Below are 27,717 nucleotides of genomic sequence, written 5' to 3'. Positions count from 1 at the left end.
ACTAGATACAGGAACACACGGGCAGAACAGAGTAAACACTAACCAGAGAATTAACAGAACCACAATCACGAAGAGAAAACACAAAACGCTGGGTCAAAAGGACCCAGGATCAGGGCCGTTGCTAGCCATTTGGGTGCCCTAAGCACAAATGCTTTATGGTGCCCCCCCCGCCACTGAAAAAAAAACAAAACATTAATACTTTTGAATTTCTCAGTGGAATTTGTTTAATTAAATAACAACAAACATGACAGTTAAACAAATAAATAAGGTTAAAGGAGGTTAAAAATACTGTTACAAATAAATACTGAAACAAAAATTGAACATTGGAACAAGAACAAAGAGCCTGGCAATAATGTGTAATTTTTTTTATAAAAAAATAATATATATAATATAATAGTATTATTATTAATATATTTACAAATAGTTTCACAATAGAATTTAAATAAGAAACTTAAATAAGAAAAATAAGAATTTGAACACAAAAGCCACATTCCTTAAGTAACTATGTTAAACATTTTTACAATTCGTTGTCAGAGTATGCCCTAGACTCTAGGGCATACTCTGACAACCAGAAAATGCAGGCGTGGTGTGCCTCTCTAGGGCCTAGAGAGGCACACGCCTGCATTTTCTGGTTGCAAAATCAGCTATAAGGTCATCATATGATAGCTTTGAGCCACGTCACCATTGATGCTGATAACAGCCAGACCACTTAAACGTTCCTGCCCCATTGATGAACGCAGGTACGTTTTAATGAGTTTGAGCTTTGAAAAGCTTCGCTCAGCAGAGGCAACTGTGACAGGCAGGGTCAGTGCAATACGCAGAGCAATCCACAGATTGGGATATACCTCTTGAAGCTGATTGTCATGTAAAAATGACAGCATTTCCAAAGCAGACGTCTGTGGTGGCAGCTGAGGAAGGTTGATGATTTCCTGCATCATCTCAGGTCCATCAATGTCAGCTACTCCCTTATCTGTCAGTGTCTTCTGTACTTCAGTGCAGTGTTTTTTTAAATCCTCCTTGGACATCCCATTCACTTTGCTGAAATCAAGCAGCACTCCATATTTCTCCTTCACTTGATTCATGGTCTCAAACCTCTCCTGTAGGGAGATTAAAGCAGAGTCCACAACACAATTGAAAAATGTGACCTCAAGCTTTTTAAGGGCATCATGGAGGGGCTCATCAACAGCTTCATATGCAAACTGCCTTTTTGTGCTCCTGAGCCTTTTCTCCTTCAACTGTGGTTCTATGTTCAGGGCCTCACAGAGTTCTTTGGCAGCTGACACAGCCTCATCAAACCCAGACTGTCTGTATTTAGAGAGGTTACTTTTGGCAGTGTCAATGAGCCTGACAGCAACATCGAGCTGCATGGAGCTGGACTGTAGTAACTTGTTCACCTGGTTTGTGATTGTAAGAAGTTCACACCACACGATGGAGCAAATCAAAAATCGAAATGAGGCTACTTCCTCAGCAAGCACTTGAGCCTCCACCTTTGCGACTGCATCACTTACAGCTTCTCTGGCCTCCAGGAGAGCATCCCTCACTTCTTTTGTCTGACTCCGGACAGCAGTTACACTTTGAAGCCTGCTTTCCCATCTAACGTCACTCCAAGATTTAAGTGTCAATTTCGCATGTTTTGTTAAAATGGCCCATCGCTGGGTGGCACTGGAAAAGAAATTGAACAACTTCTGCAAATACCCAAAGTAGCCAGTTGCATCTGGAGAGGACTTGGCAGCATCAGCTATGACCAGATTCATCGTGTGAGCTCCACAAGGCACAAACAATGCTCTCGGGTTTAATTGTAGCAGTCTGGCCTGAACACCTTGCTTCTTCCCCTTCATGTTGGCCCCATTGTCATAGGCCTGTCCTCGACAGTTTTCAAATGGAATGCCAAGCTCCTTCAACTTGTCAAGGACAACATTGGACAGGTTAAGGCCAGTTGTTTGCTCCACATTTATATAGCCAAGAAAGTATTCTTTAATATCTGGTTGTGCTTGGAAACAAACAATGCGTACTATGACTGACATTTGTTCAGTGTGACTCACATCTGGAGTACAGTCAAGAATGATGGAGAAGTATTTTGCCAACTGGATTTGCTTCACAATGGCGCGGAATGTTTCTGAAGAGATAATCTGAATTAGTTCGTTCTGTGTCTCAGGGCTGAGGTAATGTGTGTGGGAACCTTCATCTTTTATGTTGGCCAAGTGATTTGCCATTACAAGGTCATATGTTGCCATAAGCTCTACTTCCTTCAAGAAGTTGCCATTGTCCGGCTCATAAAGACAGTCAGAAGAGCCCCTAAAAGACAAATTTCTGGAAGCCAGTGAGAGAGTTATTGAGAGTAATCGTTTGAGAATCTCTCGCCACTTTTTCCTTTCTGCCTCTAGTAAGGTCAACTCCTGTTGATCTATTGCCATGCTTTTCTTTAGCCGTGTGTCCAGTTCTCTCCACTTAAGCATGCACTGTATGTGGTCTTGGCTACACTCATGACCCCTCAAACGGATGTTGATGTTCGACCAGTCACTGAAGCCCTCTGTACTCAGCTTTATATCCTTCACACTGAAAAGCTTACATGCAAAGCAGAACACAGCATTGTTCTGCGGTGAGTACACTAACCAGCTCCGGTGAACCTTTTCTCCATTGGGAAGAATTTTGAACTTAAGGCTAGTGTGAAATGCTCTTCCATCAGGCCCCTTTGGAAAATTAAAATCAGAGCTGACATTAAAAGGACCTCTCCGCACAATTTCAACACGATCAGCATCTACAATGTGAGCTGGCCAAAGAGCAGGATCGGTTGAAGGGGGCACACATGTCTCCAGAGTGTCACTTTCTGATAGTCTCTCAGTGACAGGACTCTCAGTGGTACTTGTGTATGGAACTGTACCTGAACTGGTGGTTGATGGTTCTTGTTCTTCTTGGCTAGGGATTGTTGCAGGGTCTACAATGGCTGGTGGTTGATGTCCAGGGATGGCACTACTACTGGATGGTTCATCCTGTCCTTGAGATCCTCCTTGAACATATTTAAGCATTGACCCTGCATACAAGAGAAAATATTCAGGGATTTTACAGAAATACAATTTTGAATCTACAGTAGGCCTACGAAAGATTGCATTATAAGACTAATAAATTAAGTAAGTCACTGGTACATTTAAAAATTACTAACTATATTTTACATGTATAGATTTTCATAATGGCAAATGGCAATATAAACATGCTGTACATAATTTGATATAAATGCGCAAGTAGGAAATCTATATTACTGGAAGATATAGGTTTCATATTACAGTTTCACCAACAGATGTCGCCCTTGATCTATGAACCTAAAGAAAGACGAGAACTATTTATGTGTTCAGACGTCAATGGCATAAATAAGATATGCGTCTTTATAGATATCCTGAAATGCAGCAACATACAAAGTAATCTTGTCTAATCTGATAATAATACTTGACTGCATCACTGACCTATCCCAAAGTTAAGGTTAATCAGTAGCATGCATGACGTTAGCCAGCTAGCAACCTGAGGAGGGAAATGCTAGTCTCATGAATCACGATAACGTTAGCAATCGTGACTCACGATTGCTAACGTTATCTGAAAACCGTCAATTGAGTGACCATGATGAGTTGCTTTTAGTAGTCCATTCTATATTCATATCCACAACGTAAACAAACTACCCAACATCAATCATTTGCAACATTTGTTAACACAGTATGAACACTGCTAACAGGAGCTATCACAGAGTTGACGGACATGAGCGTGCAAGCAAGGGCTACAATAATGAACTTTTTTTATTATTATTATTTAAACATTGCCTTACCGGCAAGCGACGCCTGAGTTTCATCACGCTTCCTCTTCTTTCTTTTCTCCGCTCCCGACTCCTGTTGCCGTTTCGAGGCCATGTTCAAACAGGTGTTTACCAATTATAGAACAGACCACTGGGAGTGGGGGGGCACCAGGAGGAGACTGGAGACAGGGCACAAAGCAGATTCACCCCTTTTCTCGGGAAAATTGTTTTATGTTGCTTTTGTATTGTTTAACCATATTAATGCATATGATATTTATAGTATTAATATGGTTTACTTTTTTTTTTTACGACCCTGATTTTTTTGGTGCCCTACCGGCCATTTGGTGCCCTACGCAGTGTGCGTTATGTGCGTTTGCGGAGCTACGGCACTGCCCAGGATCATGACAGATCTGTCCTCTGCAGACAGAGCAATTCAAGAGAAGCTTTGGCCTCTTATTGATGCAGCAAGGAAAGAAGGAAAAGGAGCTCACTTTGCCGGGGTCCGTGTAATCATTGAAGGGAAAGAGGTGCACCCAACGCTCACTTAGCCTGAGGATCAAGCTGCACCTGCGTTGATGGAGGTTTCATGCCCTCCTTGAGGTATAAAGTTACAGGTGTCAAAGGAGTTGACATCGGTCGCAGCAGATGGCCGCCCCTCCCTGAGCCTGGTTCTGCTGGAGGTTTCTTCCTGTTAAAAGGGAGTTTTTCCTTCCCACTGTTGCCAAAGTGCTTGCTCATAGGGGGTCATATGATTGTTGGGTTTTTCTCTGTATCTATGAAGCGCCTTGAGGCGACTTATGTTGTGATTTGGCGCTATATAAATAAAATTGAATTGAGTTATTTATAATTTTGAGGTTCAGGATAAACGTTAATACCAGTTCTATGTTAATTAAGGGAAGTAAACTGTTCATTATTTTGTGTTAAAGCCGCACTGTCTATATCACTTTGTTCTCTCAATGTCAGGGGTTTAAGAGACACTGTTAAGAGAAAAGCTTTGTTTCTTTTTGCAAATCAACAGAATACTGACTTTGTTTTGTTTTTTTCAAGAATCACTCTGTTATTAAGGATACTGCTTTTTGGAAAACATGGTGGGGCAAGGAACTATGATTCTCAAATGGATCAGAAAGATCGGCAGGAGTTATTACTCTGAAGAACAAATTTAATGGGAACCTTATGCACTCTGAAATGGACTCAGAAGGACACTGTGTCCTCGTTCCATTTTGATTCCAAGGCTGCCCGCTGGAATCGAAATGGAACGAGGCGCAACCTCTCACAACGAACGTAATATGGTCAACACCTTGGAGACGCTTGCAGCTGCTGTGAAGGCTCAAAACAACACCATTGAGCGTATGAGGGGAAACATCAGAGAGAGGCCTGCTCAAAATGAGACCCCTGAGCGACAGTTGGAAAACATCGCGGAACGGATCACTGCAGTTGTGAGGTCTCAGAATCAAAAGAACGAAAACACCATGGAACAGAAGTTTGATACCATCATGGGGAGGCTCGCGACTCTCCAACGGGAGATCGAGAGGCCACTGTCGGAGTGTTAAAGAGCAGCCTGAAAAATTCTCCTGGGCTGCTCGCATGGAAATTAACAAAACCAACATAAACATTGCGGATCCCCATCACGGCGCCAGCTGCAGGCCCAAGGCTGGAGCCGAACAATCACTCCCTGATAATGACTGTGTTACGGCTATTCTTCCCATCCCATGCAAGGACACCTGGATTGGCTGGAGGACTGTTTACTTAGCCTGATAGGCCGAAGGACACTGTCTCAGCTAAACTATGGACATGCACACACACACACTGATAAGCACTCACTCATCCCCCCTCCCTTTCCAACGCCTTCGATGCTTGTGCCCTACCGGGGAAGATAGCAGTCAACTGGACCAGCACAGATGCTGCAGGACCGGATGCGCTGTCTACACCGGCTCTCTCTTACCCTTTACCCGTGTCACAGTCTGGCGAGGGCAGACTGTATGAATTGAAAAAGGACCCAAAATGCAGACTCCAAGGAACAGGGAACAAAACTTGAATGTTAACAAAAAGCGAGCCGTTTAATATGGCTGGTAAAAAAGGTACAAACAAAGGGCAAGGCAAACTGAAGCAAAATTAACACAAACCTAAACTGGGAAATCTAAACAAACAATAAGAAAAACCTAGACAAGAAACTTGGAAGCATGGCATAGGAAACATGGCGTGGACAACAGACGACCTGACAATCACACACTGAAAACAGAGGACTTAAATACACAGGAGGTGATTAGGGGAAGTGGAGACACATGAGGAAACAGCTGGCATACATGAACATAATGACGTCACAGTGGGAGAGTAAAACTGAACATGATGAACACAGAACACCAGACCTCTTCACAATAAAACAGGAAACATAATGAGACATAGACATGACAACCCGAACTTGACAACGTAAGACACAGACATGAAACGCATGAAGAGCAGGGGAGATTTAACATGGTTGGAAACACGAGGGGAAAATAATAACTAGAAACACTTAGGCATAATAATACAAACTTGATAACATAAGACACGCAGCATGAAACACGAAGGGTGAGGGGAAGCTTAAATACAGGGGAAGAAAACACAAGGAGTCTAATAACCAAATGAACTTAGATAACCTAATGAACAAAATAAACTCAAACTTAAAACGCTGGGTCAAAAGACCCAGGACCATGACAACCCGCCCCTGTTGCTTGTCTTGTGTTTCTATGGTGTATTGATAGTCATGTGCTTTTGTGCTGAGGTGTTTTTTCTGTTATCAAACTGTTCTCCCACTAGGAGCTCAGTCTGAGTGGAGTTTTTTTTCTCCTCCTCTTACCTCATGTAGTGTATTTTCGTTGTTTTTTCCTATCAGCCTACCTTTCTGACATGTCTGCCTAATGTGATGTTTGTGTAAAGTTGGTCAGAAGGTTCCTTTGTGAGTGCGCATGTGCCATTAGCGTGCTGCCTGCTGTAACCCTAATTTCCCTCGGGATGAATAAAGTATTCTGATTCTGATTAATGATTGTCAACATTGATGGTACACTTCTTCTTCTTGCCAATGTGTATGGTTTCAGAATGACTTCTTATTGGATGCCCTTGAAACACGCTTTTTATAATGGATTGGATTTATATAGCGCTTTTTCAAGGCACCCAAAGCGCTTTACAATGCCACTATTCATTCACTCTCACATTCACACACTGGTGGAAGCAGCTACAGTTGTAGCCACAGCTGCCCTAGGGCAGACTGACAGAAGCGAGGCTGCCATATCGCGCCATCGGCCCCTCTGGCCAACACCAGTAGGCAAGTAGGGTAAAGTGTCTTGCCCAAGGACACAACAACCAGGACAGAGAGCCCGGGGATCGAACTGGCGACCTTCCGGTTACAGATGCGCTTCCCAACCCCCTGAGCCACGGTTTTTGTTCTGGTTATCCAAAATACCCTAATCTCCTGTTATTAGTTGGAGGCGATTTTAACATTGCTCCAGATCCTTCACTAGACAGATGGCCACCTAGCTCAAATAATTCTCTGACCTGTTGTTTAAATACATTTATGTAAAAATTTCATTTAATAGACATTTGGAGAATTAAAAAACCCTAAAGCCAGACTATTTACATGGAGTAACAAATCCAACTCTTCTAAATCCCGTATTGACTCGTGGTTAATATCTGATTGCTTAAATAGGAATAATGTTATAGCCAATATAATGCCAACTCCACTCACGGACCACAAATCGGTATCACTTCAGGTCTTTTTCAATACTAATGCTGCCCAAATTTGCAGGAGCTGCTACTGGAAACTTAATAACTCCCTTCTAAAACATGAAAAAGTGACTGAAGATATTTTGTCATTAATCGAACATTTCTGGGATAAAGCCCTAACCAGTAATCTCTACTGTCAAAATTGGGAACTCTTTAAATTTGAAGCCGGTAAATATTTAAGAGAGTATGGCTCATCTGCAGCAAAACAAAGAAAAAATAAAGATATTAATGTAATTACTAGGATATCTGCTCTCACTCAGATCCCACAAGAGTACCTATCTGAAGAAGATAAAACTGACTTAGCTTTGCAACAGAGTAAGTTAAATGATATCTATAAACTGAAAGCAGAGGGAGCCTTTGTGAGATCAAGGAGAAGATGGTTAGAAGAAGGTAAACAACATTCATCCTGCTTTTTTAAATGAGAGAAATCTAATTCTAAACTTAGTTCTGTTCGGAGACTTAATATTGACGGTATTATAACTGATGACCCCCGAAGAGTCTCCACCTATTGCTCCAATTTTTATAAAGATTTATACAAGTCAGAGTTTGATTAGAGTGCTGCTCTGAACTTTATGGAACAAATTCCTGATGTGTGAACAGTAAAAGAAGATCAGATGAGTTTCTGTGATAGGCCGATATCTATTAGTGAAGTGCTTAAACGTAATAAATCCCCAGGAACCGAGGGCTTAACCTCTGAATTTTACATTACTTTTGCAGATCAACTGGCTCCATTTCTTCTTAATGTATACATTGAAAGTCATTTAAATCAGTCTCTCCCCCCCCACTTTACCACAAGCTCTGTTAACCCTAATCCCAAAACCAAAAAAAGATCCCACTTATGTTGACAATTGGAGGCCAATTTGCCTCCTTAATAATGATTATAAAATCCTAGCTCAGACCTTTGCCAAAATACTGAAAGCTGTTTTGAATTATATTATTGAGGAAACTCAGTCTGACTTTATGGCTAACAGACACATATCCAACAACATCAGACTTGTTTTTGACCTAATTGATTATGCAGATTTGTGTAGGGATGCTAGCTTTATCTTATTCGTAGATGTCTGCAAAGCGTTTGATACGATTGAACATGGTTTTATTTTTCAGGCTTTTTACAAATTTGTCTTTGGTCCTTACTTTCAGAATGCAATTAAAACAGTGTACAAAAATGTAAATTGCTCCATCAAACTACAAGCAGGTACAGTGGGGCAAAAAAGTATTTAGTGAGCCACCGATTGTGCAAGTTCCCCCACCTAAAATGATGACAGAGGTCAGTAATTTGCACCAGAGGTACACTTCAACTGTGAGAGACAGAATGTGGAAAAAAATCCATGAATCCACATGGTAGGATTTGTAAAGAATTTATTCGTAAATCAGGGTGGAAAATAAGTATTTGGTCAATAACAAAAATACAACTCAGTACTTTGTAACATAAGCTTTGTTGGCAATAACAGAGGTCAAACGTTTACTATAGGTCTTTACCAGGTTTGCACACACAGTAGCTGGTATTTTGGCCCATTCCTCCATGCAGATCTTCTCGAGAGCAGTGATGTTTTGGGGCTGTCGCCGAGCAACACGGACTTTCAACTCCCGCCACAGATTTTCTATGGGGTTGAGGTCTGGAGACTGGCTAGGCCACTCCAGGACTTTCAAATGCTTCTTACGGAGCCACTCCTTTGTTGCCCGGGCGGTGTGTTTTGGATCATTGTCATGTTGGAAGACCCAGCCTCGTTTCATCTTCAAAGTTCTCACTGATGGAAGGAGGTTTTGGCTCAAAATCTCACGATACATGGCCCAATTCATTCTGTCCTTAACACGGATCAGTCGTCCTGTCCCCTTGGCAGAAAAACAGCCCCATAGCATGATGTTTCCACCCCCATGCTTCACAGTAGGTATGGTGTTCTTGGGATGCAACTCAGTATTCTTCTTCCTCCAAACACGACGAGTTGAGTTTATACCAAAAAGTTCTACTTTGGTTTCATCTGACCACATGACATTCTCCCAATCCTCTGCTGTATCATCCATGTGCTCTCTGGCAAACTTCAGACGGGCCTGGACATGCACTGGCTTCAGCAGCGGAACACGTCTGGCACTGCGGGATTTGATTCCCTGCCGTTGTAGTGTGTTACTGATGGTGACCTTTGTTACTTTGGTCCCAGCTCTCTGCAGGTCATTCACCAGGTCCCCCCGTGTGGTTCTGGGATCTTTGCTCACCGTTCTCATGATCATTTTGACCCCACAGGATGAGATCTTGCGTGGAGCCCCAGATCGAGGGAGATTATCAGTGGTCTTGTATGTCTTCCATTTTCTGATGATTGCTCCCACAGTTGATTTTTTCACACCAAGCTGCTTGCCTATTGTAGATTCACTCTTCCCAGTCTGGTGCAGGTCTACAATACTTTTCCTGGTGTCCTTCGAAAGCTCTTTGGTCTTGGCCATGGCGGAGTTTGGAGTCTGACTGTTTGAGGCTGTGGACAGGGCCCTGTTTCAGGAAGCCGGTTTAGAAAACTCAGAGTGAAAAACGATACGCAGGGTTGAGTAACCCCGAACTGTCCAACTCGGAATATTCGGTTTCAGAAAGGCTGATAACAAGTAGTTCAGTCAACGCGGAGTTGCTTTAACCCCAAGTGAAGCGCGCGGACGAGGATACATAAAGCCCTGATCAGTGGAGCACAGATTAAGCGAGTCACCATGGAGACGGAGGGAAAGAAGGCACGGTCAATGTATTTTACAGCGCTTGAGGCCGAAATTCTGATGGCAGCATATGCCGATAACATGTAAATTCCGCGGAAAAAAGTAACACAGCGACAGCTGCAAAAGAAAGTGAGCATGCATGGCAAAACATAGCCGACAGAGTCAATGCGTGAGTGTTAATTTAAACATTGATCTAGGGATTTCCACCCATTTAACACGTTATTTTATCACATGTTATTTTATTTGTTATTTTATACATTTTATTTTGTGACGTGATGTGAGCGCAGGTGCAACCCAACAGGCCCCAAACGTTCCTGGCAGCAAGTAAAAATGAAATATAAAAATATAGTCCAAACAGGTAAGGTGTAATTGTATTATGAGCCATAGTGCTTGGTCTGTTTGTCCGATGTAAATCAATTGCAGTTAGAGGCTACATTAATTTCCCCTCTGTAAGCACTTATTGAAATTATCTGAGCACATTACAAGTACATATTTGCTTACTCTGTATGCTCAAATGTGACCCGTTATAGCCAACAGAAAAAAAGCGGAGGCCCGAAAAACAGGTGGGGGTCCTCCACCACCACCACTCACAGAGGCTGAGCAGTTGGCCCTCAGCCAAAACAGTGGGCGCCCTGTGGCCGAAGGCATCTCTGCGGGGACATCCTCTGAGTCAATAACCCCGCAAGACACAAGTGCCGACATAGGGGGTAAATTCAAAATAATACATGATGTGCATACATCCTTTCTTCACAGTCACCTTTGCAGTGCTACTCATTCATTTGATAAACTCTTTACCATAATGGATTATTTTGTAGTGAAGTTATTTTCCTACTGATCTTGCCTTCCCTCAGTCTTGGTTGTCTTTGAGAGCATAATGACAATGAAGTGTAAGGTGATTGGTATGTTTGTTAATTGCCATTTGGTCCCTTGTAAGTTATAAGTGACCTGTATAAACCTCATATTCTATCAGTGATGGTGATGGTGTACTGCATCTGGTGCAGCCTCCTGTTGAGCCAGACCAACATGCAGTTGTGAGTAATACTCCACAGATTATATGAGTTTACAGTAGAACAGCAATGTTGTTAATTTCTTTACTACAGGAAAATAATGAAGAAACATTGACAGCTGTTACAGAGGAGGAAGCAACAGAGACACTTTATGAGGTTTACATCTTTTAATACTTTGTGTACAGGAAACACAGGTGACCAATAAAGCCAGTTGAACAAAAAATCTGTTTATTCTTCTTTCAACATGTTGAGGTGATGGGTCAAAAGAAATGATTGTGACATATGGTGTCTCTGACTGCTCTTCCATCTTGTATGTCCGTGGGAGGGTCAGGATGTTCATGGTTTGGATCACTGCTGTTTGGTTCAGAAGGACAGTGTTCTCCTCTAATTGTGGCAATGTTGTGAAGAATCACACATGCCACAATAATGTCACATGCCCTTTCTGGGGTGACCCTGAGTCTTTGCAGGCACTGGAACCGGGCCTTAAGCATTCCGATAGTCATTTCAACTCTGGCTCTTGTCCTGCAATTAGCCAGATTATATCGCTGCTGTGGGCCCGGTTCAGGGTCAGAGTAAGGGGTAAGCAAATAGGGTAAACATGGATACCCCCTATCACCAAGCAAGTAGCCAGTGAACTCTCCTAAGACAGAAGGATACACTTCAGTTCAAATGTCCCTGAAGCAATTGGTCTTTATATATTTTAAAGTATTTTCAACTCACCATGTCCAAATTTTGTGCTCAGTGTACATTCACGGAATATTTGTGAGTCATGAACAGAGCCTGGCCACTTGGCTTCCACATTTGTGATAATGTTGGCAGCATCACATATGATCTTCACAGTGCAGAGAACACAAATTAGCATCCATTACTATAATGAAATAATTTGTTAGTTTGAAATGCTACAGGGAACTATGTACCTGTACATTAATGCTGTGGAAAGACTTCCTGTTCACATAGTCTCCTTCATTTACTGAAGGAGCAATGATTGGAATGTGAGTACCATCTATACAGCCAATCACGCCTGGGAACCCTGAAAATAAATGTAAAATTTAAGTAGTAGTTCAAGTATCACCACATCATGAATTAAGTTTTGTTCATCCTGATACCTGCAATTTTGTGGAATCCCTCTTTGATAAATCTTGTGGGTCTATGACCGGGGAACACCACAAACCAGTACAGGAGACGTTTCAGTGCAACTGTAACATTCCTGACTGCCCGACAGACGGTAGCCTTGGAAACGTGCTCAGCGTCACCAATATTATACAGAAAGCTCCCGTTTGCAAAAAACCGAAGTGCAATACAAATAATATGTACAGAACTGAGAGCATGTCCGCGATGTGTCACATGCGTAATATATGGCCTGAGGATGTTATCCAAATAAATTATAGATTGTGCTGAGAAACGGTAACGTTCGCACAGACAATCATCAGGAAATGATAAAATGTCCAAACGCGCTCTGATCACTCTCTCCCGGCGGAGAGCTCTGCGGAGAATTTGGGCTTCACGATCTACTGGCTCTTCAAGGAAGGGACACGCCATGTCTGACACTTCCTACTGTCAGGTTTCCGACAAAGGGGCGGAGACAGTCAGGGTTAGTTGTAGTAAACCTGCTAGGGGGCAGGTTAGCTTCACGGCGTGTGTCGTCATAGTGACTCACTCAGGCTTCAGCTGAACTCGCTTTGTGAAACCGAAAACCCAGAGTTTTCGTTAACTCAGGGTATACTTACTCAGTTTTTCCACTAAACCGGCTTCCTGAAACAGGGCCCAGGTGTCTTTTATACAGATGATGAGTTCAAACAGGTGCCATTCATACAGGTAACGAGTGGGGGACAGAAAAGCTTCTTACAGAAGACGTTACAGGTCTGTGAGAGCCAGAGATTTTCCTTGTTTGAGGTGACCAAATACTTAGTTTTCCACCCTGATTTACGAATAAATTCTTTACAAATCCTACCATGTGAATTCATGGATTTTTTTTTCACATTCTGTCTCTCACAGTTGAAGTGTACCTCTGGTGCAAATTACTGACCTCTGTCATCATTTTAAGTGGGGGAACTTGCACAATCGGTGGCTGACTAAATACTTTTTTGCCCCACTGTATACCGTATTTCCCGGACTACAGAGCGCACCTGAATATTAGCCGCACAAGCTAAATTCAGGGGAAAATCCTGTTTTGTACATACATTAGCCGCACCTGACCAAAAGCCGCAGGTGTTTCAATGTTGACTTATCATATGTAAGAGAATATGCACAAAGCGAATTGTCAGGAAAGAGATGGCTGTTTGGAGACACACCTCTTTTATTAATATTTTGAAAAACAAGTTATGGGTACATATTTGCACATGTGCTGTGCTTCATAAATGAGTAACAAATGTAGTACATAACAATAACCTACAGCACACCAGAAAAATAGATTCGGACTACCTTTTAGGATCAGGTGCAGTGACACAGCTTTAACAAGGAGAAAAGTCAGTCATTCACCACCATCTTCCTGCGCACTAAAACCACCAAAATCCTCTTCTCCAGTGTCGGATACGAACAGGCTCAGGATGGCTTCGTCATCCACTCTCAGCTTCTTTCCTTCGTTGTCACTTTCAAAACAAAAGAAGTCCTCGTTGTCAGTGTCAGAGTCGAACACCCTCTGAAGGGCCGTGGCGGTGTCTTCCTCTCCATCATGCAACAGACCAGCCCTTTGAAATCCGTTGGTGATCGTGGATGTTTTCACACTTTTCCACGCTGTCAGAATCCACCGGTGGAATTGAGCATAACTTGCTTTTCGCAAGTTTATCGCCGCTCGTCATCCACGACTCCCGCTGAACACATAGCGCTACTTTGAAGTTTGTTTTTCGCGCTACTTGTACGGCACTATGTTGCCTGGCGGATGGACATGTGACCAACATACCACTCTTGAACCCCGATACTGTGTGTCTGATCACATGCCCTTCCGCCAGGCCACGTAGTGCCGTACAACAGCAGAACAAACAAAACAAATCGTCTTACGATATGACAAAAATCATGGACAATCCATAGAAAAGCCGCACCTGACTAAAAGCCGCAGGGTTCAAAGCTTGTGCAAAAAGTAGCGGCTTATAGCCCGACAATTACGGTATATTTTCTCATGAATTGGTGGTCTTAACATTCTTTTGCTTTGTAGTTACAATATTGATAAAATCCCTTTAAAACAATCCAACTTTCATAAACAAATGCTTCTTTCCTGGTCATTGATTTATGAACACAACTTTTCTCCACATAGATACTATATTTGGAACAATAGAGACATTTTATACAAACATAAGTCTGTGTTTTTAAGTAATTGGTTTGATAATGGGATTCATCGTGTTGCACAACTTATAAATCGTGTTGGAGGTTTACTGTCTTACTCAGAATTTTTGAATACATATGGTCTTCCTGTCCCACCATAGGAATATGCCATAGTGTTTGATGCTATCCCTGCTGGGGTCTTAATGTTGTTTAGAAATCCTGTTGTTAGTGATTTGACCCCTTTACTACTTATGTTGGTCAGGTGTGTTTCCCCCCTATAAAGAGGAAAAACGATTGTGAAATACGAACTCTGTTTCAAAAAGACAGAACTTGTGTCCCAACAGCTGTCGCCTACTGGAATAACTTATACCAGGACTTTTTTGTTTTTTCCTTTGTCTTTTCTGAGTTACGAGAATATAGTGTTTGGTTTCTGTAAGTACCCCATGCACAGGGCAAACGAATTTTATTTGATTAATTTGTTGATATTACTGGCTAAATTTCATATACATAAGTCGAATTTTTCTAACGCAAAACTGTCCTTTCAGTGTTTCTTAAATGAAACCAAACAACATGTTAAAACCATACAACATTCTCAAAATCTAAAAGCTGTCAAAACCATAAACTTATGTTCCCTGTTTAATATCTTGTGATTCTCTATTAGACTGTGTCTATCTTGTTTTTTTTATACGAAACCCCCTGACATTGTGTTTGTGTTTTTGTATCTGTATATCTGTATTTTGTGCTTTGTCAATAAAGCGTATTCCAAAAAAAACCCAAAAAAACTCGGCCGTCTGCTCCTTGCTATCTAAAATATAACAGGACACTGGGGTAAATTCTCGACCGTCTCACACTTCTGTTTAATACGTTTTCTGTTTGACGTTTATTCAGCTGTGTGAAAATCCCAGAGGAACCCACCCGATGGATTAATAAAGTTTTATTTAATCTAATAATCTAATAACTTTGATCTCAGCCAAACCGATTTACTCCGGAACAAATAAAACACCAAAAAAGGGCAAATAATTACTTTTTTAAGTTATCCGAGTGACTTATATATCACGTTTGACCTGAGTAGTGAAAGAGCGGGGGTCTGAAAACGATGAAGCCGCGAGTCTGCTGCTCTCGCCGGCTCGAGTGACCACTGAACACCCCCCCCCCCCCCCCCCCCCCCCCCCCGGCTTGCTATCAAGCGGGTGGGTAACAGACGTCTCCGAAATAAGCGATGTCTTGATAAACCAAGCAGATATTTGTAATTTACACAACTACTTTCTCACCTGAAAATATGTTAAAAGTTTATTTTGTGACCTAGAAAGATTAATAAGACTAATTTTAAAACTTAGCAGCGGCCGCTATTGTTGGCAGCTGAAATTTGGCTAGGCCGCGCTATGAATTCTGGGATATGGTGGGCCACGAAGGACACACCCGACCCATCCTTCAAATTTGGGGAAATGAAGGACGCATTTGTCGGCCGCATTTGAAGGAGTCGACGAATTGGGACAGCCTTCGTCGCCTGACTGTGATGTAATCGGCCTTCAAATGCGGCCTCCGGAGGATGCAGCCGACGTTTTGGGACACAGCTTGTGTTGGAAGAACTGTGCTAGAAACATACTTAAAAGCAGTTTAAAATAAAAAGGACAGTACAGAGACAGATTGCGTCAGGATGCAAAGAGACGGTACTTGCAGAAAATAGCGTGTACTGGAAATGTGGACCATTCCAGCCTCCCCTTTAGTATGCTTGCTGGGCAACTTGGATGAGGTCACTGCAGAAATAAACACAGCCCACGTTGTTTTTACGGCCCTATGCATTGCCAAGAAAATGGTCCTCATTAACTGGAAAAATAAAAATAATCTTAATTCTAACCAATATCAAAACCCTCTAATAGATCACATTAGTCTTGATTCAGCCTCTGCCATCACATTTGATCAATCCCTTTGGGCTCCTTTGATCGGCTTCATCACCTAGTGGGGGTGGGGGGTCATGGTTTGGTCCTGCCTTCGCTATTGTGGTTGATATGGGGGTAGGGACGGCCTTAGGGCGTCTGGGGAGTCTCTAGGGACGTTTTCCCTGGAGGGCCTAACCCGGGGGATGTGGCCACAAACTGGTTAGGGGCTCTGTTGGCTCCTAGATGGTGTTTTCCTTGTGGTTGCGTACAGCGGAGATGGGGGAGGGTCTGTGCTGGCGGACGTAGGTTACTGGCCTGGTAGCCTGGCTGCCCCTGGGTGGGTCCAGGATGGGCGTGGACGCTTGGGGGTCTGGGGGTGCTCCGCCCCCGGTCTGGGGTGCTGGCTGGGCCTTGGGGACTTGGGTCCTGGCTGTTGTGTCGCCAGAGCTGTGGGCGGGTGGGTGCAGGGGGGCTTAGCCCCAGTGCAGGGGACCTCTGGTGCATCGGCCCAACTAGGGGGCTCTCTAACTGGTGGGGAGGCTGTTATATCTTTGCAGGTGGTCTCCTCACTACAGGAGCTCACTCTGCAGGTGGGGGGAGAGATATAGGAGAGGTAGAGGATGAACTCAACCTGGGTTTCTATTGTTGTTTCTATTTCTGGGTTTCTATTGTAGTTTGGGAGATGATTGGATGATGGGGTGGGTGCAGTTTTCTCTGGGGTGGAGTCAGGTGGGCTTCCCCAGACTCTGTGGGGCTGGGCAGTGCTGCTGCTGCGGGCCCCGGTCCAGATGGGCCTGGGCCCCCTTGCCCTGGTGGGTTCCAGAGTGTGGGGGTGCCTACTGGGGTCAGCGGGGGAACTGGTCACAGGGAGGGGCCGCTTCCCCTCCCTTTCTTCCCTCCCCATCCTCAGCTGCCTCCCTATTCCCGCTCTACCACACCCACCCACACACACAGGGCTTGGGGTACAGGTATGTCACCAGGGTGCAGAGGAGGCATTCCCCCTCTGTCCCCTTCTGGCCGCCTGTGCCTCAATTTTATTCTGCAACCTAGACATCCACATTACTCACACTCTCAAATAACACATACATATAGGGCCTTGGGGGTGGGCACGTTTTACAGCATCCAGAGGATGGTAGGTGTATTCCAACCCACCTCTGGCGCTGGTGCCCTACCCTCAATTTTAAATGCATATAGACACTGAGGGTTTTTCGGAGGAGCCGTGCTGCTCTCTGATAGGAAGCAGGAACCATGCTCTCCTGTGTTTTAAATGCACTTTAGAACAGCACACAGCAACACTACATATGAGCGGGCGGAGGGAGGTTTGGGGTCTTATGTCAGGTTGGGTCTTACACTCAACCTCTCTAGGTACATCGCAGGCCCTCCAAAGTACAGAGGCCTATCTCCCCTCACTACACTCCCTGCTGGTGGCTGATGCCCTCTGACGTTGGTGTGTTGGTGGTTCTTGTCGACTGGGGCTGGGCGCTCATGTATGTACCGGCTCACTCCTGGTGGCCGATTGGCGGGGCCTGGTGCCTGTGGCCCGGCTGGGCCCCTTCCGGGGGGTGGGATGCCCTCAAGCCTCTGGCCTCTGGGCCTGAAGCTCGGTCCTCTCTGGCACAGCTGGCTGCCGGCAGAGCCCGCGGGCACGCCACTGCAACCCCTCTGGCCTCTGCTCCGTAGCTGCTGGGTGACCTCTCGTTTGGGGCTCTACTCAGCTCTTCCCAGGAGGGTGGCACGGTTCCCCCCCTTTGGTGGTCCTCCTCGGGTCCTCGTACTCTGGGGCCTCTGGATGTCTGGGGCCTGGATCTCCTCCATACCTGCTTCATGCCCTGGGGGACGGGACTATGTCTCCCCACACTCCCTAGCAGATCGTTACATGGAGAAACCTTGGAGAGAATACAAGCATGCTGATCCACACAGGTGTGCACACAGGTGTACACACAGGTGTTCACAGACGCGGACTACACCTTTCGTGGCTGCTGCCTCAAAGCACATTGTGCGCTTTCTATCTTGCGTGCTGCACAATAGCGTTTAATATTTAGTATCTACTGTTATCTACTTCTAGCTAGTTTATTGTGATGGTGCTGTATTTATTGTGTTACTCTTTTTTGTTTGTTTTCTCTTCTGTTTTTTTTTCTCTCCATACAGGTGATCCAGGTGTTTTGTTTGTTTTTCTTTCTTTCTTACCCCCTTTCTCACCGTCTCTTCTCCCCTCTGTTTTTCTTTCTCTCCCTCTCTTTCTTTCATTCTTTCTCCCTGTCCTGTCCCCCAGTCATGTCTGTCCCGTTTGTAGCAACCCGAAATAAAATAAAATAAATACATAATTATAATAAAGGTCAATCAAATGGACCAATATGGCAAGGCCATGATGATCCACTTGTTAAAATAAATCTGCTTGGCATCTTTCTTGGCCTTAAGACAGTAATTCTGATGGCTAAAGATCCAAATGGGACAACAAAAGATAAATAAATAAAAAATAATATAAAAACTTCGGACTTTACGTTTCCCAATTTTTGGTTTAAGTTATTTTGTTATTTATGTAATAATGTAAATAACCTAATAATGATCCTTATTGCTGTTTTAGAGAGGAACTGCAATCAAAGGATAGTTGCAGATTTCTGTCAGAATCTGCAGATTATACAGTACAAATAAAATTTTCACGTTGTCTTCCCAACAGTTTCACTAACATCTACACTGGTTGGCCAGGAAGCGTTCGTAATGTCTTCTCAGGCGCTTTTCCAGCGCTGAATAATTGCCGTCTGTCTTGTGTTAGTGACGTAAAAGACGGATTTAATGCGACATGACCCAGAAAGTGACCCAGATCGGATTTGAAAATATTTTTGCTGTTCAAACTGTCATACCATGATCGGATATGGGTCGCATAGGGTCAAAAAAATCGGATTTGATGCGCTTTTGCATGCAGTGTGAACGTAGCCTTAGAGGGATAACATAGGCTATGGTCACACTGCACACAAAAGCGCATCAAATCTGACTTTTTTGACCCTATGCAACCCTTATCCGATCATGGTATGACAGTGTGAACAGCACAAATCCGATATTTTCAAACCCAATCTGGGTCACTTTGTATGTGGTACTGAATCCGATGCATATCTGATGTTTTAGAAAGCGACTGCTGTTTGAAGAAGAAGAAGAGCGGAGGCTCTGAGTGGAGGGCCAGCATTTATGTTCCAAAACACAACCAAGTGTTTTAACCTGACAGGCTGAGGTGTTATTTGGTAAACTGGTCTACCTGACAGAAGTACCCGAGGTCCTGCCGCACTTTTGCGGTAAGGTAATTGTGTTTGTAAGCTAATCTGTAACTACCGTCCTTAGCTAGGTCCTGAGACATAGCAAGCTAAAATGAGCACTTGGCTGTCGGGGAAACTTGTTTTGTAAAGCACCTTTAGCTAATCCAGACCTTTCCAAAGTGTGGGGCCCGCAAAGCCATTGCAGGGGGGGGGGGCGCGGAATGAAAAGGGGGGGGGGAAACAAAACGCTTGGACACTGCTAGCACGGGGCACCCACAGAAACAGAAACCCACAGGAGATGAAGCATCGCTGAATATGTTTCCAAATTAACTTCATTCTAAGCCAAAGACTAGAAAATATGGTGAAGCATATCTTTCCTTTGGTTTCACCTGCACAAGTGCCAAGGTATGACTCCCCTACATAATTGGTTTTCCCTGCATCGGGAGCAGCGCTGGGCTGTTCAAATCACAGACAAACAGTATCCCACAGTTTTTTATGTTTTTAAGCCCATTTTGCACAGAGAGGCATTTTTTGAAAAATGTATTGATAGCAATGTTGAATATTATTACACATGAAGAAAAAAAACTACACGTAAAATAATCACACTGTCACGCCTCTGCCTTTCTAAATGGAGGGACAGTAACTGCGTGTGTATATATGTAAGCGTGTAAAACCTGAAGATGGTCAGATTAACAGTATTTTGTCTCTATCTGCCATTCTGCAATTCATCTCATGTAAACAATAACATGGCGCACAGCGTGACGTGGAGTTGGATGTCTCGAGACTGGTCTTGGTCTCGAGACCACTTTTACGTGGTCTTGTCTTGGTCTCGACGTACTTTGGTCTCGGTCTTGTCTTGGTCTCGCTGTCTTGCTGTCTCAGGTCAACATAGTGGTCGGGAGATTTGGAGTCAACAGTATCCATCACACACAGCGTAACGTTCGATAATGTATCATGCGCAAAAGCTTTAGCTCTGAGAGCCATGCTTAGAGAGTGCTTTGTAGTGAATCAGAATAGTCGACTCCCATTGAGCGAGAGCCGGCTCCTCAATTAATTTCCTTTCGCTGCTCAGCTGTCACACAGCGACACACAGTGGCTCAGCCATGCTCAAATCCCTCCACATTGTGAAATTTTATTATTTCACCTTTCGCGCCCTTCAAACACAACTAAATGCAACCCGTTAGATTGAGCAGTATGCCCGGTCAGTTACAGAAATGTCAGCGACTTCATCTGTCATAAAGTTTGCGTTCATAGAACACAAAGAGTTTTTGGTAAATGCAAAAAAGAAACATTCGGCAAAGTGCAGGTTTTGTAAAGTCTCCTTGACCGAGACAGCCGGGACTACCTCAACCTTCACCAGGCACCTGGAGCGCAAACACCCTCAAAGGTAAGCTAGCCGGTAGCCATCTATCCATCTTCAAACTCTTCTAACTACCTTTCCAACCTCAGATGACCAGGTCATGTTTATGTAATATTGTTATTTATAATGTGTTCTTCAAACATTATAAATTATGTAGGGACAGTTTTTTTGCAACCGTCCCTGCAGACTTAACTTTAACTTAACGTTACGTTACATGCTATGTACAGGTAGCTAGCGCTAGCAGTGGCTATCAGCTACTTAAACAATTTTCATTAACTTTAGGTATTTTGGTGAATTCATTGAGCAGAAATATATCGAAACCATTTCAGTGAGCACTTTAAGGGCTGGTATGGTGTGGTTTGTTGTGGACTTTAATGGGCATATTTATTTGGTTGTTGACTCATAAGGACGGGCGTTTCAAGAGTGTCCCTATAACATTGCTCGGCTAACAGCGGCGTTCTCGACAGTGAAGACCAGATCAGAGCGGTCTATGGCTCTGGTCCAGATAGCACAGATCGCAAAACTGAGTCCTAAGGTTCTTAAATCGATCTTAAGGACCTTTGACTATGACTTTCTTAGGTGTTTTCTACTATGTTGCCCTACTAAACCAGTCCAGTGTGTAGGAGCTATTTTAGCATTATTAGACACAGTTATTTTGTATTGGTGTAACTTCAGACTTTATTGAGTAGTTCATTTCTTGTCAATACAGCTGTGTCTGATAGCTGACTGGCAGGAGGAGGCTTAATGCAACCTACAAAGTTAATGCACAGACATTTTGTCTTTTGTAGATTCCATTCAACTGTTTTTCTGTTCTTCTTATTTAAGGTCTTGCAACCCTGAACACTCCAGTATTTTCATTATTACTAGTTGTGCCTAATGATCTATATGTGTCACACTGGATTAGATTAGGTTATTTTGTATGCAAAGGTCTGCCCTCATTGATAGGTTTAAGATTACTGTGCTTGTAAAATACAGTAGTTTTTGTGGTTGAATAGAAACCGATGTTTTACAGATTCCTATTTCCCTGTTTTGTAGGTACTTGGAGTACAAGTCAGGATCTGCAACATCAGTGATAGCGGTCAATCCCACACAGCCTCAATTATCATTGTTTGCTCCAAGCATCCACTTATTTTCCCCAAATTCACCCAGGCAACAGGCCATCACCCAGTCCATCCTCCAGGACCTTATAGTTGGATGCTCTCTCCCCCTGTCCATCGTTGAGAATCCACATTTTAGACACTTCCTGAATGTCTTGGATAGCAAATACACTCCTGTGTCTAGAACCACCTTGACAGAGAAGCTTATACCTCACCTTGTCACTAAATTGAAGGGTGACATAATCAAAGCCCTGGAAGTCCAGCCAAATGTAGCAATAACAACAGACCTCTGGTCTGACCGGAGGCTTCGTACTTTCCTGGGAGTTACTGCTCATGCTGCCTGCAAGAACAAGGACTCTTACAGTTTACAATCATTTTTGCTTGACTGTAGGCGTTTCACAGGGAAGCACTGCGGCGAACAAATCGCCTCAGCATTTGACAGAATAGTTGAGGAGTATGGCATTGGCCATAAAGTAAGCTACATTCTGACGGATAATGCATCCAATATGAAGCGGGCCTTTAAAGTCAGGATGCCAGAAGTAGAGCACCCTGAAGGTGACAGCAGTGATGACCTCGATGATGAAACAATGTGGGAGGATGCAGAAGGTTCTGATCCATGGTCAATGGGTGAACGTCTTTCTTGCTTCGCCCACTCGCTGCAACTTGTAATCAGTGATGGGATGAAAGAGGTAAAGGCAATAGCTGGAGCCATTGCCAAAGCCAGCAAGTTTACAAACCTGTTGCACAGCAGTAGTAACCACAAAGACTTGTTTGAGGCACACTTTGGCTCCAATAAGTCCATCCCAGCAGGAAACAACACCCGCTGGAATAGCACCTACAGACAGTTAAAAGCTCTGATCACACTTGACCACGGGGCCATCACTGAAATGTGCAGCAATACAGAGAATTTAGTGTTTTCAACCCGAGAGTGGGCTCAGCTGAAAGACCTTTGTGCTTTGCTTGAGCCTTTTTCTGATGCAACAGACCTTACAGAAGGTGATCATCAGGTGACTATTAGCATGGTGGTCCCCACTGTTCTGGACTTGAAGAATCATCTTATAAAGATGGAAGTACAAATGCCCCAGGCCGTAACTATAGTCAGGGCACTGAAAAGATCCTCAGAGAAACGGTTCTCTGGAATTTTCAGGCAGATTTGCATGGACGAAAAGGATCCAGAAGAGCCGTTTAGCCATCGGATCTACTTCCTTGCCACCATGCTCGACCCCCAGTTTGGACTGACCTGGGTAGATTTAGATGTCCAAAATGTTGAAACTGGACCAGCGCTGAAGAGGTTGAGAGATGACCTTAAAAAGTCATTAATAGGTGACTGTATAATAATAATAATTTATTGTTATTGTTGTTTTTGTTGTTCCACTTAATTTCACTGTCTTTGGTTTTATAGCATCATTAGGAGCATCCTGTCTAATCCTGTCTTTGTATGTGTGTGTGTGCACCCTTTTCCAGACCTTTTGATCACAGGAGGAGGCATTCTAATGAGACCCCACCGTGCACGGCTAGGCTATAAGATGTTGCAATCTTTAGTTTTCTTGAAGTGCAATCAATCACTGTTTTAAAATGTGAACTGTTTTCTCTCACTCCTCTCTGAAAATATGCTGTTTGTTCATTATATATTTGTTCATAAGATATTTGTTATTTGTTCATAATGTCTGTGTTCTATTGTTCCTGCCCTACTGAACAACAGGCTTGATTTCATTGGCAGTGTGTTGTAATCTCATGCCACTGAAGACATCAAGATGCCAGAATCTTTTAAGCACTTGTTCTTATTCTTATTAATGCACAATTTGTATTGGTATGTAATATTTGTAAGTTTGCATCTCATTCATGTGAGGTGTGCACATGTCTTTATATTGTTTGATTACAGAATTTTACTTAAAATGGTGTTGTTTGACTAAATAAATGTGACCATTGACTTTTAAATAACATCTGCATATCACTTTGTGTTGACAGGCCTTATCCATTTTAGGGAAGTTGGTATCATACAGTGTAATTTGGCTAGTACTACTACAATAGGACATGATGCAATTTCAAGTTTATAATCTTCAGTTTGATGTTAAAATATTATCTATATATAAAGTATAACTGAAACCAGTTACATATTTCATATTTTAGTTGTTGGAGGTGATCGCTGTTTTGTCAGATGACTTTGGGGCCAGTCAGTACCATCATGTCAGCCCTCAAAAGCACACAAAAGTTAGTCTTTTTTTGTCCCGGTCTTGGTCTCGGTCTTGGTCTCGTCTCGACTTGGTCTTGGTCTCGGTCTTGGTCTCGATACCCTCTGGTCTTGGTCTCGGTCTTAGTCTCGATACCCTCTGGTCTTGGTCTTGTCTTGGTCTCGATACCCTCTGTTCTTGGTCTTGTCTTGGTCTCGATACCCTCTGGTCTTGGTCTTGTCTTGGTCTTGGATTAGGCAATCTTGACTACAAGTCTAGCGTGACGTGAAAAAAGGCACATACTTTTGACGTTGCGTGACGAACTCTGTATTCCTCGTCCACACAAAAACGCAAAAAAGGAGTTTTAAAAAAAATCTCTGTTTTCGGTGAATCGAAACGCCGTTTACGTGTGGACGAAACAGCTGCGTTTTCAAAAATACCCGTGTAGGTGTGGACATAGCGTAAAAGAGTTAGTAGTTTATTTTATTACTACCTGTAATTTATTGCAGATTACTTGTATTTGCTTAATTGTTTACTAAATGTTTGAGGTGTGAAATAAACTGCAATGGAGCAAAATATGGCTGTGTGGTTGGAGGATGTGTTTGTGCGTGTGCACCCGCGCGAACATTTTTCTTGTAAAACAAGGGGGGCCCAGCAAAAAAAGTTTGGGAACCACTGAGCTAATCCATGCAGGTGAATGAAGTTACCCTGACTAAAGAAATCAAGCGAAACGCCCCGGGTTGCTCAGTCACTAATTACCGTTACTGTACTTTTATTACCACTATTGTACTTTAAATGCAACAGGATGCACTCTGCTTCAGCTCCTGTGCAGAACTGATTATTAAATATCTTCAAAGAGCAGCATGTTTTCAGTCTCTTGCCAAATCTTTAAAGACAGTAACACCATTTTTTTAACCCTCTGGGGTCCAGAGTATAATTGGCCGTTTTTGACTACTTTTGATTTTACCTCTATATTTCCCCTTTAAAATATGTTTTTCTTGCCTTGTTTGGTATCATTATTTTCAGCACAACCTCAAATATCTGAAATTTGAGTTCTTTTTGAATTTTGGTATACTATATTAGCACAGTTGATCTAAATTCAGAAAAAAAAAATCAAAATCTGAGTAGAAAAAAGTAATATTTTTTACTGTAAAACCCACAAACATGTTTAATGAATCATTTCCATAACTTGAAATGCAAATAGAAATTGTACATTTCTAAAAATTATGCACAAGTTTTGCAAACAACAATGTTATATGGTACTATTTACCTAAAAATGCAGCCATAACCATTTTACAGTGGGGCAAAAAAGTGTTTAGTCAGCCACCGATTGTGCAAGTTCCCCCACCTAAAATGATGACAGAGGTCAGTAATTTCCATCAGAGGTACACTTCAACTGTGAGAGACAGAATGTGAAAAAAAAAAATCCATGAATCCACATGGTAGGATTTGTAAAGAATTTATTCGTAAATCAGGGTGGAAAATAAGTATTTGGTCAATAACAAAAATACAACTCAATACTTTGTAACATAACCTTTGTTGGCAATAACAGAGGTCAAACGTTTACTATAGGTCTTTACCAGGTTTGCACACACAGTAGCTGGTATTTTGGCCCATTCCTCCATGCAGATCTTCTCGAGAGCAGTGATGTTTTGGGGCTGTCGCCGAGCAACACGGACTTTCAACTCCCGCCACAGATTTTCTATGGGGTTGAGGTCTGGAGACTGGCTAGGCCACTCCAGGACTTTCAAATGCTTCTTACGGAGCCACTCCTTTGTTGCCCGGGCGGTGTGTTTTGGATCATTGTCATGTTGGAAGACCCAGCCTCGTTTCATCTTCAAAGTTCTCACTGATGGAAGGAGGTTTTGGCTCAAAATCTCACAATACATGGCCCCATTCATTCTGTCCTTAACACGGATCAGTCGTCCTGTCCCCTTGGCAGAAAAACAGCCCCATAGCGTGATGTTTCCACCCCCATGCTTCACAGTAGGTATGGTGTTCTTGGGATGCAACTCAGTATTCTTCTTCCTCCAAACACGACGAGTTGAGTTTATACCAAAAAGTTCTACTTTGGTTTCATCTGACCACATGACATTCTCCCAATCCTCTGCTGTATCATCCATGTGCTCTCTGGCAAACTTCAGACGGGCCTGGACATGCACTGGCTTCAGCAGCGGAACACGTCTGGCACTGTGGGATTTGATTCCCTGCCGTTGTAGTGTGTTACTGATGGTGACCTTTGTTACTTTGGTCCCAGCTCTCTGCAGGTCATTCACCAGGTCCCCCCGTGTGGTTCTGGGATCTTTGCTCACCGTTCTCATGATCATTTTGACCCCACGGGATGAGATCTTGCATGGAGCCCCAGATCGAGGGAGATTATCAGTGGTCTTGTATGTCTTCCATTTTCTGATGATTGCTCCCACAGTTGATTTTTTCACACCAAGCTGCTTGCCTATTGTAGATTCACTCTTCCCAGTCTGGTGCAGGTCTACAATACTTTTCCTGGTGTCCTTCGAAAGCTCTTTGGTCTTGGCCATGGCGGAGTTTGGAGTCTGACTGTTTGAGGCTGTGGACAGTGTCTTTGCCGCTGTGTCTTTCATACAGATGATGAGTTCAAACAGGTGCCATTCATACAGGTAACGAGTGGGGGACAGAAAAGCTTCTTACAGAAGACGTTACAGGTCTGTGAGAGCCAGAGATTTTCCTTGTTTGAGGTGACCAAATACTTATTTTCCACCCTGATTTACGAATAAATTCTTTACAAATCCTACCATGTGAATTCATGGATTTTTTTTTTCACATTCTGTCTCTCACAGTTGAAGTGTACCTCTGGTGCAAATTACTGACCTCTGTCATCATTTTAAGTGGGGGAACTTGCACAATCGGTGGCTGACTAAATACTTTTTTGCCCCACTGTATATAACCATTTAAATCTATTTACAGAACAATCAGGTGTGCTGCATCAAATAAAAAGGCACACAAATTATTTGTGCCAGTCCAAAAAATGTAGTTTGTGTTCAGTATATGACAGAGGAGAACAGCACAGGCTTAAACCCTGCAGGTCTGACAGCAGCAAAAACTTTGCTAAATTACTAATGGAAAACATTGACCAGGCAGCTGTGATTGAGAAGCAATGTCCATCCAGCTCTTTTCATGGTTGTTGTAGTCGTGATAATTTTGTGAGGCCACATTGAAAAGCCTTGGATATGGAAGCGTAGAGCTGCCACCCAGGCAAAAGAAAAATAGAAAAGTATGTTGTTCTAACAATATACCTTTCACGTTTGAACAATATAATATCACGTTATTACAATACACAGAATTATCACGTTCGTACAATATAAATCCATCACCGTCTTTCTTGTCTTTTCCCAGAGTAACAGCGAAACAGGAGGATTTATTGGCTAGCACTGCTTAGCCTTGCATGCGTTCTTATTTTAAACTTAATCTGGAATTCATTGCAAACTGTTT

General features: G+C 43.1%; 1 protein-coding gene across 2 annotated transcripts in view; it reads right to left on the bottom strand.

Moving 5' to 3' along the window:
- Window positions 1-11,226: 11,226 nt before the first annotated feature.
- LOC308410647 (putative nuclease HARBI1) overlaps window positions 11,227-27,717 on the bottom strand; it is a gene marked incomplete at its 5' end in the record, with an annotated part of 167,699 nt that continues 151,208 nt past the window's right edge. The window contains 4 exons of one of the 2 annotated variants that reach the window (XM_080904154.1): window positions 11,227-11,875; window positions 11,956-12,067; window positions 12,153-12,265; window positions 12,342-12,774. In XM_080904154.1, the coding sequence (XP_080760280.1) occupies window positions 11,496-11,875; window positions 11,956-12,067; window positions 12,153-12,265; window positions 12,342-12,774 (1,038 nt within the window). In that variant the 3' untranslated portion in view covers window positions 11,227-11,495. Of the gene's footprint in view, window positions 12,068-12,152; window positions 12,266-12,341; window positions 12,775-27,717 lie in introns of those variants that run through there. The other variant, XR_013974221.1, reaches the window with a different exon arrangement.

Source organism: Rhamphochromis sp. 'chilingali' (genome assembly GCF_963969265.1).
Source record: "Rhamphochromis sp. 'chilingali' genome assembly, chromosome: 1".
NCBI lineage: Eukaryota > Metazoa > Chordata > Actinopteri > Cichliformes > Cichlidae > Rhamphochromis > Rhamphochromis sp. 'chilingali'.
Note: the sequence above shows the minus strand (reverse complement) of the source record. Positions and strands in the feature narration are given on the sequence as shown.